We start from the raw sequence: 15,965 nt of genomic DNA, 5'->3' as shown, positions 1-15,965 counted from the left end.
CTACTGTAATGTGTAATTTTCCTCCTTTTATAATCTATAAGAGATAATAATAATAATAATAATATTTCCCTCAAAGAGTGGATGTGAGGACTAAATGAACTCTTCTATTAAATAAAAATAGCCATGCTGCCCTGAAATGAGAACTGGAAAGTTTGCTGGGCCCATTTGCTAGCTAAGTGGTTTCCTCGCTCACTCCAGCCTCGGAGCAAGATTAAAGTCTGACCCTCACGAGAAAGACAAATTGCTGCATGTTGTGGGCCTTTGGGTTGTTATCAGCTACGGTATCTGGGAGAGCATGCTGAATGTCTGCTCTACCTGATCTCGCTTTTCATCTAATTATCTCAAGAACCCTGTAGGTAAAGAGTATCACCCCCAATTTTTGAGATAAGAGCACTGAAACTCTGAGAGGCTGAAAACATGCCCCAGGTCACACAGCTGGTAAGTGGAAGAATGAGGATTCAAACCCAGGCCTAAAATCCAAGCTGTGCCTTCTCCTGCATCCATCAGCCATGTGAACTTGGTTTAGTCCTGTAACCTCTCTGAGCATCCCTATCCTCATCTGTAGAGAGGAATCACAGGTATCGCAGAGAGGTTTTATGAGGAGCAAATGGGATGACAGAAAGTGCTTTGTGAACTATGATGGAAGGTGGTATTATTATTATTACTGTTCTGCTGGCTTTCTTTTTGTGGAGTAATTTCTAGCCACTGAATATCTTGTGGGATCTGGTCTATACCACTCCCTGTGACACTGTCTGCCAGGCTTTTTAGCAGGGAGCTGTCAGCTGCAGGTCATCTGCAGATTTCAAGAAGCAAAGACATCAAAGACCGAGCGACTGATGAGAAACCATCGAGATTCCTGTGAAGTTGCTGAGGTGGCTCCCAGGATTCTCACAATCATGGCCAGAGCAAAATCCTATCCAACCCTTGTTTGATAATTGATACTCCCGCTCTGGGAGGCAGCTAAAGGGATGCTCTCCATTTTATAAGTGGAGGAGCGTCTTCCAGAGGGGCCATATTAGCCCAAAGTCACGAGAGCCACTGGTAACAAAACTGAGGCCAAAGTCATCAGCCTCTCGTAGAGGCCAGGACCCTCTCTCTCTGGGATATCCTGGGGAAAACAAACTCCATTTCCATAACTAATAAATTGAAAGTTCTTTCTTTTAAGCAAGTTTTTGAGAGCAAACATAGCTATAAGCAAACTTGTCTCTAGCAGGGGCTGAATATTCCCCTTTTGGTCTCTGTGGCCTCTCTAATAAAGATGTTAGTATTAGGTGAAAATTTGCTTTCATCACTTCCCTGGAAAATTAGAGGAGAGAGGTGTCCCAGGAGTGCATAGAGTGTTGTGAATGGAGAATGCAGAGTAGAGGGGGAAGGACAGCCCCTTAGGCAGGAGCTGTGTACTTCCTTAGGAATAGCTATTAAACACACACACACAAGTACGAAGCCTGGGGGAATTTGCCAAGAGAACACAGGGAGAGGCTGCCACTGGTAATCCTTCTTCCACTACAGAGCACAGTTAGTGAGTCCACCCTGATCGCCTTGCTTGCAGCAAGGAAGAACAAGATCTTGGAAATGAAATCATCTGAGCCTGGGGCGGACGAGTCCTCCCTGAACGCCCGCCTCATTGCCTACGCCTCTGACCAGGTGAGTTGCCCAACATGGGCCAAACCTTCAGGTCATTGCTTGGCTTGTGGAGACTTAGTCCTTGAGCAATTTCCTCCTAGACATGAGCGCGCTGGGGTTCAGGGCAGCTCAGGCCTCAGAGGTCGTCTCCAGGAACCATGGGGGAGGATGAATGTCAAATGATATCTTTGATTCCCTTAGTGTGGCTTCAGTGGTTTCTGGGGAGCGCTCATCCCGGGGTGACTCTGCTCGTGGGTTTCTCCGTCATTCTAGGCTCACTCCTCAGTGGAAAAGGCTGGTTTGATTTCTCTTGTGAAGATGAGATTTCTGCCTGTGGATGACAACTTCTCGCTCCGAGGGGATGCTCTTAAGAAAGCCATCGAGGAGGACAAGGAGCGGGGCTTGGTGCCTGTCTTCGTAAGTCAGAATATTTTTTTGAGCTTAGAATGATAGAACTGGGAGGTGAGGAAGGAATTTTGGCAGAATTCAGGTAAGTAACATGCTGCCAACCAAAGCAGAAAGGTCCTCAAATACACTGTATTTCATCGATGTGTTAGGAAATAAATTTTGTGGGTCATAATCAGCATTAAAAAATAAAAAGAAATATAGTAGAAAATGTCAGAGTGCATTCCTGTAGCCAGAGTATGTATTGTTTGGTGAAACTTTTATTTCAAATACACATGGATATATGTATTAGGTTGCTATATAGATTGTATTTCTTTTTTTTTTCTTTTTCTCTCTTTTTTTTTAATTTTTTGTTTATTGCGGTAACATTGGTTTATAACATTGTAAAAATTTCAGGTGTACATCATTATACTTCTATTTCTGCATAGATTACATCATGTTCACCACCAAAATACTAATTACAACCCATCACCACACACATGTACCGAATTACCCCTTTCACCCTCCTCCCTTCCCCCTTCCCCTCTGGTAACCACCAATCCAATCTCTGTCCCTATGTGTTTGTTTATTGTTGTTATTATCTACTACTTAATGAAGGAAATCATACGGTATTTGACCTTCTCCCTCTGACTTATTTCACTTTGCATTATACCCTCAATGTCCATCCACGTTGTCACAAATGGCTGGATTTCATCATTTCTTATGGCTGAGTAGTATTCCATTGTGTATATATACCACAGCTTCTTTATCCATTCGTCCCTTGATGGGCACTTAGGTTGCTTCCAAATCTTGGCTATTGTGAACAACGCTGCAATGAACACATGGGTGCATGTACCTTTACAAATTGGTGTTTTCAAGTTCTTTGGATAAATACCCAGGAGTGGAATAGCTGGATCATATGGTAGTTCTATCCTTGATTTTTTGAGGAATCTCCATACTGTTTTCCATAGTGGCTGCACCAGTTTGCACTTCCACCAGTAGTGTATGAGAGTTCCCTTCTCTCCACATCCTCTCCAACACATGTTGTTTCCCGTCTTGTTAATTATAGCCATTCTGATGGGCGTGAGGTGATATCTCATTGTAGTTTTGATTTGCATTTCCCTGATAGTTAGTGATTTTGAACATCTTTTCATGTGTCTATTGGCCATCTGTATATCTTCTTTGGAGAAATGTCTGTTCAGGTCTTTTGCCCATTTTTTAATTGGGTTGGTAGTTTTTTTGTTGTTGAGATGCATGAGTTCTTTATATATTTTGGAGATTAAGCCCTTATCAGATGTATGGTTTGCAAATGTCTTCTCCCAATTGTTAGGTTGTTTTTTCGTTTTGTTGATGGTTTCCTTTGCTGTGCAGAAGCTTTTTAGTTTGATGTCATCTCATTTGTTTATTTTTTCTATTGTTTCTCTTGCCCGGTCAGACATGGTGTTTGAAAAGATGTTGCTAAGACCGATGTTGAAGAGCGTACTGCCTATGTTTTCTTCTAGAAGTTTCACAGTTTCAGGTCTTACATTCAAGTCTTTAATCCATTTGGAGTTAATTTTTGTGTATGGTGTAAGGTAAGGGTCTACTTTCATTGTTTTGCATGTGGCTATCCAGTTTTCCCAACACCATTTGTTGAAGAGACTTTCTTTTCCCCATTGTATGTTCTTGGCTCCTTTGTCAAAGATTAGCTGTCCATAGATGTGTGGGTTTATTTCTGGGCTTTCGATTCTATTCCATTGATCTGTGTGTCTGTTTTTGTGCCAGTACCATGCTGTTTTGGTTACTATAGCTTTGTAGTATATTTTGAAATCAGGGAGTGTGATACCTCCAGCTTTGGTCTTTTTTCTCAGGATTCCTTTAGCTATTCGGGGTCTTTTGTTGTTCCATATAAATTTTAGGATTCTTTGTTCTATTTCTGTGAAAAATATTGTTGGAACTTTGATAGGGATTGCATTGAATCTATAGATGGCTTTAGGAAGAATGGACATCTTAACTATGTTAATTCTTCCAATCCAGGAACATGGAATATCTTTCCATTTCTTTGTGTCTTCTTCAATTTCTTTCAGAAATGTTTTATAGTTTTCGGTGTACAGATCTTTCACCTCTTTGGTTAAGTTTATTCCTAGGTATTTTATTCTTTTTGTTGCAATTGTAAATGGGATGGTATTCTTAATTTCTCTTTCTGCTACTTCGTTGTTAGTGTACAGAAATGCAACTGATTTTTGTATGTTGATTTTGTATCCTGCAACTTTACCATATTCGTTTATTACTTCTAAAAGTTTTCTGGTGGATTCTTTAGGGTTTTCTATATATAAAATCATGTCATCTCCAAATAGTGACAGTTTCACTTCTTCTTTTCCAATTTGGATCCCTTTTATTTCTTTCTCTTGCCTGATTGCTCTGGCTAGGACTTCCAGTACTATGTTAAATAGGAGTGGTGAGAGTGGGCATCCTTGTCTGGTTCCTGTTCTTAGAGGGATGGCTTTCAGTTTTTCACCATTGAGGATGATATTAGCTGTGGGTTTCTCATATATGGTCTTTATTATGTTGAGGTACTTTCCTTCTATACCCATTTTATTCAGAGTTTTTATCATAAATGGATGCTGTATCTTGTCAAATGCTTTCTCTGCATCTATTGAGATGATCATGTGATTTTTATTCTTCATTTTATTAATGTGGTGTATCACGTTGATTGATTTGCGAATGTTAAACCATCCCTGCATACCTGGAATAAATCCCACTTGATCATAGCGTATAATCTTTTTAACGTATTGTTGTATGCGATTTGCTAGTATTTTGTTGAGGATTTTTGCATCGATGTTCATCAGTGATATTGGCCCGTAATTTTCTTTTTTTTTGTTGTCCTTGTCTGGTTTTGGTATCAGGGTAATGTCAGCTTCGTAGAATGAGTTAGGGAGCTTCCCCCCCTCCTCAATTTTTTGGAAGAGTTTGAGAAGGATAGGTATTAAGTCTTCTTTGAATGTTTGGTAGAATTCCCCAGGGAAGCCGTCTGGTCCTGGACTTTTATTTTTGGGGAAGTTTGTGATTACTGTTTCGATCTCCTTACTGGTGATTGGTCTATTCAAATTCTCTACTTCTTCTTGATCCAGTTTTGGAAGGTTGTATGATTCTAAGAATTTATCCATTTCTTCCAGATTGTCGAATTGGTTGGCATATAGCTTTTCATAGTATTCTCTTATAATCTTTTGTATTTCTGAAGTGTCTGTTGTAACTTCTCCTCTTTCATTTCTGATTTTACTTATTTGTGCCTTCTCTCTTTTTTTCTTGGGGAGTCTAGCTAAAGGTTTGTCAATTTTGTTGATCTTTTCAAAGAACCAGCTCTTGGTTTTATTAATTTTTTCTATTGTTTTTTTGGTCTCTATTTCATTTATTTCTGCTCTGATTTTTATTATTTCCCTTCTTCTACTGATTTTGGGCTTTGTTTGTTCTTCTTTTTCCAGTTCCTTTAGGTGCATTGTTAGATTGTTTATTTGAGATTTTTCTTGTTGAGATAGGCCTGTATCGCTATAAACTTCCCTCTTAGAACCGCTCTTGCTGTATCCCATAAATTCTGGCATGTCGTATTTTCATTTTCATTTGTCTCCAGGTATTTTTTGATTTCTTCTTTGATTTCTTCGTTAACCCGGTCGTTGTTCAGTAGCATTTTGTTTAATCTCCACATATTTGTGGCTTTTCTGATTTTCTTCCTATAGTTGATTTCTAGTTTCATACCGTTGTGGTCAGAAAAGATGCTTGGTATTATTTCAATCTTCTTAAATTTATGGAGACTTGTTTTGTGGCCTAATATGTGATCAATCCTGGAGAATGTCCCATGTGCATTTGAAAAGAACGTGTATTCTTCGGTTTTTGGATGGAATGCTCTGTATGTGTCTATTAGGTCCATCTGTTCTAGTGTGTCGTTTAAGGCCAATGTTTCCTTATTGATCTTCTGTTTGGATGATCTATCCGTTGGTGTAAGTGGAGTGTTAAAGTCCCCTACTATTATTGTGTTACTGTCTATTTCTGTTTTTATGCCTGTTAATAATTGCTTTATATATTTAGGTGCACCTACATTGGGTGCATAGATATTTACAAGTGTTATATCCTCTTGTTGGATTGTTCCCTTGATCATTATGTAATGCCCTTCTTTGTCTCTTTTTACAGTTTTTGTTTTAAAGTCTATTTTGTCTGATATGAGTACTGCTACCCCAGCTTTCTTTTCATTGCCATTTGCGTGGAGTATCTTTTTCCATCCCTTCACTTACAGTTTGTGAGTGTCTTTAGGTCTGAAGTGTGTCTCTTGTATGCAGCATATATATGGGTCTTGTTTTTTTATCCAGTCAGCCACCCTATGCCTTTTAATTGGAGCATTTAGTCCATTGACGTTTAAAGTAGCTATTGATAAGTATGTACTTACTGCCATTTTTTAACTTTTTTTTTTTTTCTCAGTGTTTTAGTAGTTCTTCTCCGTTCCTTTCTTCTTCTATACAGAATTTATGGTCACTTTAGTTTGACATCTGTCTGAAAGCTGTACTCTTTAACTCCCCTCCTCCCTCCTTTTATGTTTTTGATATAATATCTAACCTCTTTTTTGTGCATTTGTATCCATTACGTTCTAATCATGGAAATAGATAATTTTTCCTATTTGTGGTCTTCTCTTTTCCCCTTAAATCAGTCCCTTTAACATTTCTTGTAGCACTGGTTTCTTGGTGACAAACTCCTTTAATTTTTTCTCGTCTGGGAAATTTTTGATCTCTCCTTCCATTTTGAATGATAACCTTGCTGGGTAGAGTATTCTTGGCTGTAAGTTTTTTCCTTTTAGCGCTTCAAATATATCGTGCCATTCTCTTCTAGCCTGTAAGGTTTCTGCTGAGAAGTCAGCTGATAGCCTTATGGGGTTTCCTTTGTATGTAACTTGACATTCTCTTGCAGCTTTTAGGATTCTCTCTTTAATTCTGGACATTTTGATTATGATGTGTCTTGGTGTGGGCCTCTTTGGGTTTATCTTGTTTGGGGCTCTCTGTGCTTCCTGTACCTGGATGTCTGTTTCCTTCCTTAGGTTAGGGAAGTTTTCATCTATTATTTCTTGAAATAAATTCTCTGACCCCTTGTCTCTCTCTACTCCTTCCGGGACACCTATAACACGGATGTTAGTGCGCTTGATGTTGTCCCAGAGGTCCCTTAGACTGTCCTCACTCTTTTTAATTCTTTTCTCTTTTACCTGTTCACCTTGGGTAATTTCTTCTAGTCTTTCGTCCAGCTCACAGATCCGTTCTTCTGTATCCTCTACTCTGCTTTTGAGTCCCTCTAATGAATTTTTCGTTTCCAGTATTGTATTCTTCATTTCTGATTGGTTCTTTTTTATATCTTCCATTTCTTTGTTGACATTCTCACTGAGTTCATCTATTCTTCTCCCCAGATCAGTGAGCATCCTTAACACTCTTAGTTTGAACTCTCTGTCGGGTAGGTTGCTCATTTCTGTTTCACTTAGTTCCTTTCCTGGGGTTTGTCCTCTTCCCTTACTTGGAATGTATTCTTTTGCCTCCTCATTTTGCCTCTTTCCCTGTGCTTGTGTCTACGTATTAGGTAGGTCAGCTATGTCTCCTGCTCTTGGATAGGTGACCTTATGTAAGTGATGCCTTAGGAGGCTTCCAGTGTGTTTCCCTCAGTTCTCAATGTTCCAGAGGTCACCTCTATGTGGGCTACGTGTGTCTTTCTGTTGTGGCCTGTTTGCTCTCCCTGTAGGCACCCAGGGAGGCCGAGTTATGCTCCTGGCCAGCTGTTGTAATGCTCAGCTGCTTATAGTTGTTGTGGGCCCTTCAGTCTCTTTATCAGGTGTGGGGAGCCCCAGCACAGTTGGCTGCAAGTTCTAATACCACATTTGTGTTGCAGTATTTCTTTTAAGTGAGTAGGCCCCCAGTGTGGCAGGTTGTTAGGCTCAGGGCCTTACAATTGCTGTAAGCCTCTAGCCTATTAGGTCTCTTGTCAGCTCTCTGAGGATTGCAGCTGGGTGGGCTGGCCTCAGGCAAAGGAGCACCCAATTGTTTCAGGCTTTGGAAGGTGGGGCAAACCCTCTGTGTGGGTCTTTGAGAAGCACAAGACTTCTGCAGCTGACAAGCCCTGCCGCCCACAGGTCCACACACACAGTCAACACAGTCCTGCCCCGTGTGCGCACCCCGACCTCCCCAAGCAGACCCAGTCTCTCCATGGTGGGAGCCCCACTCACTCTGCCACCGCCCCACACTCTCCACCCGCTCCTTGTGCACACCCTGCCCCGCTCAAGTCGGCTCAGTTGCCAGGCTGCAGAGAATCCAGTCACCAATCTATGCAGGCCCACAAGTTGCCTGAGGGCTTGTTGTTGGGTGGGGCCAGTCTCTAGGGTGGGCTGCCTGCCCTGGCTGAGCTGGATTAAATTGGTGCTCTAGCGGGTGGGGCAGACGCTGGGCTAGCAGGCCTCAGGGAGAACTCCAATGGCTTCTGTGTCAGCACGCTCACACCAGGCCACAACAATGGCTGCCGCCAATGTCCCAGTCCCTGGAGAGGTCTCACCCCTCACCGAGATGCACTCAGGGCCTATTAGGTGAGTCTCTTTTCACCACAGCACTGTGCACCTTTCTTTCTGGTGATTTTAGGATGCTTTCTGAAACAGGTGAGTTTGCACGTGGGCCCTTTAAGAGCCGGTTTTAGTTTCTTTGTGAACCGGGTTTTCTGGGGGTGCTCCCCAATGCTTTAGTAGCAGGCAAAGTCAGATATTATGCCGCTGGTCTCGATTGTGCTGGGTCCACAAAATGCCCACAGCGGGGGCGCTCCCGGCTCAGGACCTCACGCCTCCAGGGAGGCTGCGGACCTGTGAGCTGCTCCCGGCGGCCGTGAAGCTGGCGGCTTGTGAAGGCGGCGTCTTTCCTCTCCAGAAGGGAGTCTCTGCCTCTTCTACCTCTGTTAGGATTGTCCGTTGTTGCAGGAGTTCCTCTCATCCAGTTTTCAGTTCTGTCTCAGGGGTAATTTTTCCACGAGTAGTTGTAAATTAGCTGTGTCCACGGGAGGAAGTGAGTTCTGAGTCTGCTTACGCCGCCGTCTTGACTCTTTCACCTAGATTGTATTTCTTACTGCAGTCATGGTAAAATATAGTATGAAATACGCACTGCACTAGTAGGATGGGTGGGGTAGATAATATCTGTGTATCTGTGATTAAATCCTTTTTCAGGCCAGGTGTGTCCCATGAGCCCACCTTCCCACATTAACTTTCTTTATTTTCCTCCAGGTCTGTGCAACACTGGGGACCACCGGGGTCTGTGCGTTTGACTGCCTGTCAGAGCTGGGCCCCATCTGTGAGTGTCTGCCCTATCTGGCTAGGAAGACAAGTCATGAATTTTAAAATGTTCTCTACAGCAAGAACCTGAAACCAGCTCTGTGGAATTATCTTGCCCCTCCTTGGTCAATGCAGAGAGCGTGGGAAGAGCCATCAAAGTTCACAAGTGCCTTCTCCCACGCAGCCAGATCACTGCTTTTCCCAGCAGTGTGACCAAGGGTTAGAACTGCCCCCCTTGGCTTCCTGTCCCGGGAGGCAGCAGTGGGAGGGCCTCGGGTTTCTCACCCTCTCCCTGGTATGGGGAAATCGACTCAGAGCAGGCTCTATCCAGAACACGGGGCGAACGAGGCATAGTGAAATATTTTCAAGTCTAGGCTAAGAAAATGAAAAGGGTAGGGCAGGGGAAACCATGGGAGATAACGGCAGAAAAGAAACTCAAATGTGATTGTTTCAAATCCCCAAGCAAGAAACCCACTAGGAAAGAGAGACATCCTCTTTCTAATGTGTGTATTAGGTGCATTCACATTGCTCTTGGGGCCAGGAGGAAGTTGATTTCTGTGCCAGAAAGCACTAGGTTGGGGCCAAGATGGTGCCAGTGAGAAAAAGGCCTGGGTGAGGTTCTGTAGGCTTTCCCTTTAGGAGGTGACGGTGCCTCATTCAGCCCCACTCCTCCCGCTGACTGCCCCCCGCCCGCCATCTCCACATGCCTTGATGTCTCACTTAGCCAAAGCAGGCCACCCTTTCCCAGCTCTTCTCTTGTAGCCCACCAATCAGCTGGCCCAGGCAAGAGATGCCTGTTAGCTGGCTGGTTGCAACCCCCACTCGGCCCACCTCCCAACCAGGTGACGTTTGCCTCCTCAGGCGCCAGTGAGGGGCTGTGGCTCCACATCGATGCTGCATATGCAGGCACTGCCTTCCTGTGCCCGGAGTTCCGGGGGTTTCTGAAGGGCATTGAGTATGCCGATTCCTTCACCTTTAACCCTTCCAAGTGGATGATGGTGCACTTTGACTGTACTGGCTTCTGGTGAGTGGGGCAGCCAAGCTCCCAGCCCGCGGGAAAGCTTTGCTTCCTCTGACGGGCCACAGCCTCTAACGGCCATTTGGAACCCCCAGGGTCAAGGACAAGTACAAGCTGCAGCAGACCTTCAGTGTGGACCCCATTTACCTCAGGCACGCCAACTCGGGCGCGGCCACCGACTTCATGGTGAGTGGCCAGGAACAGGCAGCCCGGCAGCTCTGAGATGGAAACTGGCTGCATCCGACCCCAACGGGCTCCTGTGTGTGGCTCCCGTCAGAAACGGCACCCTGTGAGCTCACTCCATAATAGTGCCACTGTATGGCTTTGGTTTTAAGCTGTGCCTAAGTGTACAGAATGAAACCCAGAAAACTTTAAAAACCCTAGAAAATGAGACCAACCTTTGAGGCAGTAGCATGTTTCTGGAATACTTGTGGCATTTTCTTATTCCCAGAAACGTCCTCTCTGCCACATGTGTGTCGATTCCCTTCTGCCTCCATTCTGGACAATCCTTTCTGCTTACTACCCAGCAGCCAGGAAGGGTGGAGAATTTCGTTGGGTATGGAAAGAGGCTCCTTGTCTAAATCGCTTTCCTCTTTCTGACCCCGATAGAGACGCTGCGAGAGGCTCCAGGGTGGGGGTGGGGCATGGGTACCCGTCGTGAGGTTCTGGATGCCTACAGACATTCCTGGCCTTCCCACTAGCTGCACCTCAATCTCTCGAACCTGCCCACATTCTCAGCCTGTCTTATTTCTTGGGGGAACAAGTTCTTGAGGTTTACTCCTCAGTTTAAAGACGAGCCCTTCCTTTAATTGTAGGGGGAGACACGGATGTAAACAAATAAGTTACGTATAACATGGCCAAGGGGAGAGAGCAGAGCAGAGTGAGATGAACTTGGTTTGGAATGCCATACCAGTAGTGGGCCTCTGGGAAGCTTAGTGGACTCTCTGAGCCTTGGTTTCCTCATCTGTAGAACTGGCGTAGAGGCACTGATTTCACAGGGTACTGTGAGGCTGCAATGGGAACATACATGTACATCACTTAGCATAATACTGAGAATGTGGCAAATGCTCAATAAATGGTAGGTGTGAAATTCCTAAGAGCTCTTCTTTTAAGCTACAGGGATTTGTTATACAGCAAAGTGGTTAAGCATTTAAGTACTGATGCCGGATGGCCTGTGTTTGAATCTTAGCTCCTCCATTTATTAACTTGTGCGGCCTTCGGCAAATGACTTAAATTCTGTGTCTAGGTTTCCTCATCTGTAACGTGAGGGTGATAATGAGAGTACTGGCTTCTTAGGCTTGCTGTGAGGATGAAATGAAGTAATGCAGTGAAGTACAGAGAACAATGCCTGACATCTGTGAAGGTCATGCTTTGTGAAGAGATGGTTCTGTCTTTTCTCCTTGGGCAACCGAAGTGTCTTGCCCTTTTAGCCCTAAAATAATAGATCCAGCATCTCCATCTCTTGATTATATTGGTTACTCTCCCTCAGACCAGCTCACACTTCCTTTAGATTTTTGGAGCTTTTTGATTGGAATTGCAGGCAGTAAGCTTGCGGTGGTGGGGGAGGACCCTCCAGAGGTTGATAAAAATAGAAGAATAATGGTTCTTTCATCTCCACTCCCCAAGGGGCAGATATTGTTGGGGATATCTCTAGGTTTCTTTCCTGAGTGTGAAATGATGCCCATTCTCCTATAAGTGAACTTGGATCATCATAACTTAAAAGCATTATCTTAACCTTGCCCATTTTGAATTTCCTGTTACGTTTTTGTTTACAACCATATTTCAAGAGCTTCTTGTGGTTCTTTCCTATCAGTTTGGAGATTTTATGGTGCTCTCTCTTTTCTAGATAACTTATGAAAATATTAAACTTCTCCTAGTGCTGGTCCAGAGGAAACTTACTATTTATATTTCTATATCCAGAAGGTGCTGCTCTATGCTTTTCCTTCCTCCACCTCTAATATTTTGGATTTAATTTTTGAGTCTCCTAGAAGAAACTCCTGCTATCTGTTATGGTCCTGGGGGTCTTCACTGCTACTGCCCCCCATACCCCAATCTCTTTTTCACCCAGGTGGCTGCAGCTTTAAATAGAAGCCCAGCCGTGTTTGGGATGAGCCAGAAATAGAGCAGCATCATGGGAGAGAAGATTTAGGGACTTCATCCCTGGGGCCTCGGAGCCACCTGAAATCAGGGCTAGATTCTCGCACATCAGGAAAGTGCCCGCTCCTCCCCCAACTAGTGAATGGGGCATTGTCCTGCTTTTGGCGGGGGAGACCTGCAAAACCTTGAAAGCAGATAGAGGAGGCTTGGGAATGTGTCAAGTTAAAGAAGAGCCATATCGCCCTTTATGAGTCCAAATTTCCTGTTCCAACAGAAAATACTAGCTAGAACCACTCTGCTGGGTCAGCATGGATTGGTTTGGGAATAGCGTCAAGAGGAACAACTGGGGATACAGAGTGTGAAGAAATCAAAATTAAAATAATCTCTGCCTCTCCTTTTAATTTGCTGGTGAAATAAAGCAGCCAATTCGTCATAACCATCTGGAAAACAGAATGCTTTTTAGAGAAGATCCCTATTATCCATTCCTTCTTCTCCCAGAGTGTTCCTCTAACAAGTGGTGGAGTTGAAGCTTTCCCTCTACAGAGATTTTGTCCTGTTTCCAGACTTTGATGCCCTCTGCTGGTAAACCAAAGTTCCCAAGCTCATTCTCAGCACTAGAGTGTTTGGCTTGGAAATCAAAGGCTTAGTACTTGATGTGGGAGAGACGTTGTCCATCAACAAAGGGGTAATGTCCCGACTGTGTCTGGGTCAGGAAATGGGTGAAAGATGAAGGTGAGCGCATTTTCGAGGATTTGGCAATCCTGTGGACGAATAAATATTTGATGGGACAAATATTTATTTTTAGTGAACAGAAATTGTGGTAGAAGCTTCCTGACAGTTGAGGAAAAGGTCACTAAAAACCACATTACTTATCAGAATAATGGCAGATGTTTTCCAAACCCTTTGCTCTGTTTTCAGATCAGAGGAGTTGGTTTGAAAGTTTTCAGATCTATGGTGCCTGCAACCTTGACCTTTAAGCTCTGTTGAATTTGGTCACCAGGAACAAAGGGTCAATTTTAATCTAAAAGAGGCTGAGATGCAGGTGCTCGTTTGAAATCCGAAAGCTGGAGTGATGCCTCCTGAGGGCACAGGAATGTCACAGGGAAAATCAGGACGGGAGAGTGAGATTAAATAATGATCATCTTGGTTCTAGGTAGAAATACTACTGTGATCTGTAGCTCACATTTTTATTGTTTAAATAGCCGACACTTACTGACAACTCCCTGTGAAGCTCTTTGCATCTCTTCACACCACTTCCCTGGGAGCTGCTGTTTGTTCTCCATCTCACAAGGAGCCAGTGAGGTGGCAATGCCCAAGGTCACAGCTAGTAACTGGCAGAGCTGGAGGAGAGACCCAGGTCTGTGGGGCTCCAGCATCTGAGCTCTTGACCACTATACTTTAGATTTTTGGGGGGAATAGAAACAGAACTTTGTTTTCTGCTGTTGAAGGAACTTAGGTTCTCTTAGAGAAAAAAAACGTGTTGCCCCTATCCTAAATTTCAGCCTGGATGAAATGTTTAAAGCAGCATTTAAAGCAAAGCATCTTCTCCTTGGTTCAGGGTCATGGACTTGGTTTCCACTTGTCCTGCTCTTGGACAAGGGTGCATTGGCCACATTCACCAGGATTTGGTCACATGACGGGGCAGCCTTTGGGTAACTTGCCTCAGCTTCTCCTTAGCCACAGCTTTGGGAGTCATGGTGACATCGTCCATCCCTGGAGGGCTGGGCAGACTACAGACGATAAAGCCCAGGAGTGCGTGAGGGAGCAGGCGCCCTCGTCTAACCGGGCACTGTGTTCTCTGTTCTAGCACTGGCAGATCCCCCTGAGCCGGCGGTTTCGCTCTATTAAACTCTGGTTCGTGATTCGCTCCTTCGGGGTGAAGAATCTTCAAGCCCACGTCAGACATGTATGTAGTGCGCAGACTGTGGGCTGAGCCCAGGTTTGCTTTGTGTCCTAGTGGGAGGAAAGCTGGTCTCTGCTGTGCAGACCTGCCCAGGGGACCTGCAGTATATGCTCAGGTGTCCGGGCCTGTTTGCGGGATCCTGGGACTTGATTATTCAGGGCGCCCTCTCTTTCTTAGCTAGAGGATCAGTGAGCAGAACAAGACACCAAGGGCTGTCTGGTGCCTGTCCCTTCTGCCTGAGTGTCTCCTCGTTCCTTTTGCTATCATTGAGCCCTGGGGAGTGAGCCTGAGAGCCTGGTTTGCAGAGAGATAGAGAAAGTAAATCAAAAGGCTGCATGTGTGGCCAGACTAGGAGTAGATCTTTTTTAGAATTACCCCGATTGTAATGGCTGCTTGAAAATTTTAGTCGCTATTATGATTATGCCTGAAACATGGCTCTCCTGGCTTCGCCAGGTAGACCTACTAAGTCTGGAACAAACATCCCTGTGTTGTGTCAATAGGTATTTATTGAAGGCCTATTTGGTACAATTTATTTCAACTCAATGCAACAACCACCACAAAATTATTGTGCTAGGAAAGGGACCCAGAGGTAAGTGAGACAGGCATAGTCCCCCTGTCATATCTTCATGGAACGGGTTGGACTTAACTAAGAATTTGGCCAGCAGCATTTTCCTCTCATTTCTACAAGCACCTATGCAAAGGACAATGCCTTTGATGAAAGCGGCTGGGTCCATCCACAGACACCGTCATCCTTTATTGCTGTGTGTCTTTCCTCTTCCACCCTTCCTCTAGGGAAACAAACACAACACAAAAGCAAAGGGTAGAAGCAGCAACTGGGATAACTATGACTGGTTTACTGTTGGTAATTTTATGTCTGTAATCAATGTCAAGGTGTTTGCTGACCGGACGTTTATCAGTGAGTGGCTGTCACCCTGCATATGGGGGGACCTTAGGCATGTTGTGCTTTCTCTAGATCCTCAGGCAGTGGATGGTTACAGATAATCAGGAAAACTCTTTAGCTGACAGCTGAGGACTGGATATTCAACATGCGGGTGCTGGCCAACTTCCCGCAACGCTGCCTTGCGCAAGTCAAACTCCTGAATTCCCGACAGCTCCCCCATTGCCTACACTAGGCCCACTCTCCTGGGCCCGGCTTTCAAGGAACTGATTATCAGCCTCTGTTTGAGCTCAGGCTTCTCACTGACCCATTCCAACTCCATCCTCAGTCTGCCTCTGCACCTTCGCCTGTGCCTTGCCCTCCCAGATTGCCCTCTCTTCTCCAAATGTGTTAATTGATTAAGTTCTGCTTCTCCTAGGAGCTTCCCTGACTACACCATCTGCCCTAGTCTCTGCTTCTTTGGCTTCCTAGGATCACCTACTCAAGCACACTTACAAAACTGACCTCAAAAGGCTACCAATGTCCCATAACATTAAGGGGTGGAACTAAAACAAAGTTGTTGGATGTGAATTAGTTTTATCTCTTCAACTTGCCTGATCATAATTATTATTACTTGAACAATGCTTTAAATTAAAATGAACAACTTAAAGTGTTTCATGATATTCTTACAACAATGCTTGGGGTGGTCACCCTGCTCAGCCCCATTTTATAGGTGAGGCTCAGAGATGGTGAT

At 44.3% G+C, this 15,965-nt stretch overlaps 1 protein-coding gene across 1 annotated transcript in view; it reads left to right on the top strand.

Annotated features, from left to right (window-relative positions):
* Window positions 1-15,965, top strand: part of HDC (histidine decarboxylase) — a 28,570-nt gene that overhangs the window by 8,026 nt on the left and 4,579 nt on the right. The window contains exons 5-10 of the mRNA XM_058541549.1: window positions 1,510-1,644; window positions 1,897-2,040; window positions 9,269-9,335; window positions 10,178-10,340; window positions 10,430-10,520; window positions 14,239-14,337. Coding sequence (XP_058397532.1) covers window positions 1,510-1,644; window positions 1,897-2,040; window positions 9,269-9,335; window positions 10,178-10,340; window positions 10,430-10,520; window positions 14,239-14,337 — 699 coding nt within the window. The remainder of the gene's footprint in view (window positions 1-1,509; window positions 1,645-1,896; window positions 2,041-9,268; window positions 9,336-10,177; window positions 10,341-10,429; window positions 10,521-14,238; window positions 14,338-15,965) is intronic.

The sequence above is a fragment of the Diceros bicornis genome, chromosome 5 (assembly GCF_020826845.1).
Source record: "Diceros bicornis minor isolate mBicDic1 chromosome 5, mDicBic1.mat.cur, whole genome shotgun sequence".
Lineage (NCBI taxonomy): Eukaryota > Metazoa > Chordata > Mammalia > Perissodactyla > Rhinocerotidae > Diceros > Diceros bicornis.
This window is presented reverse-complemented; position numbering and strand designations above follow the sequence as displayed.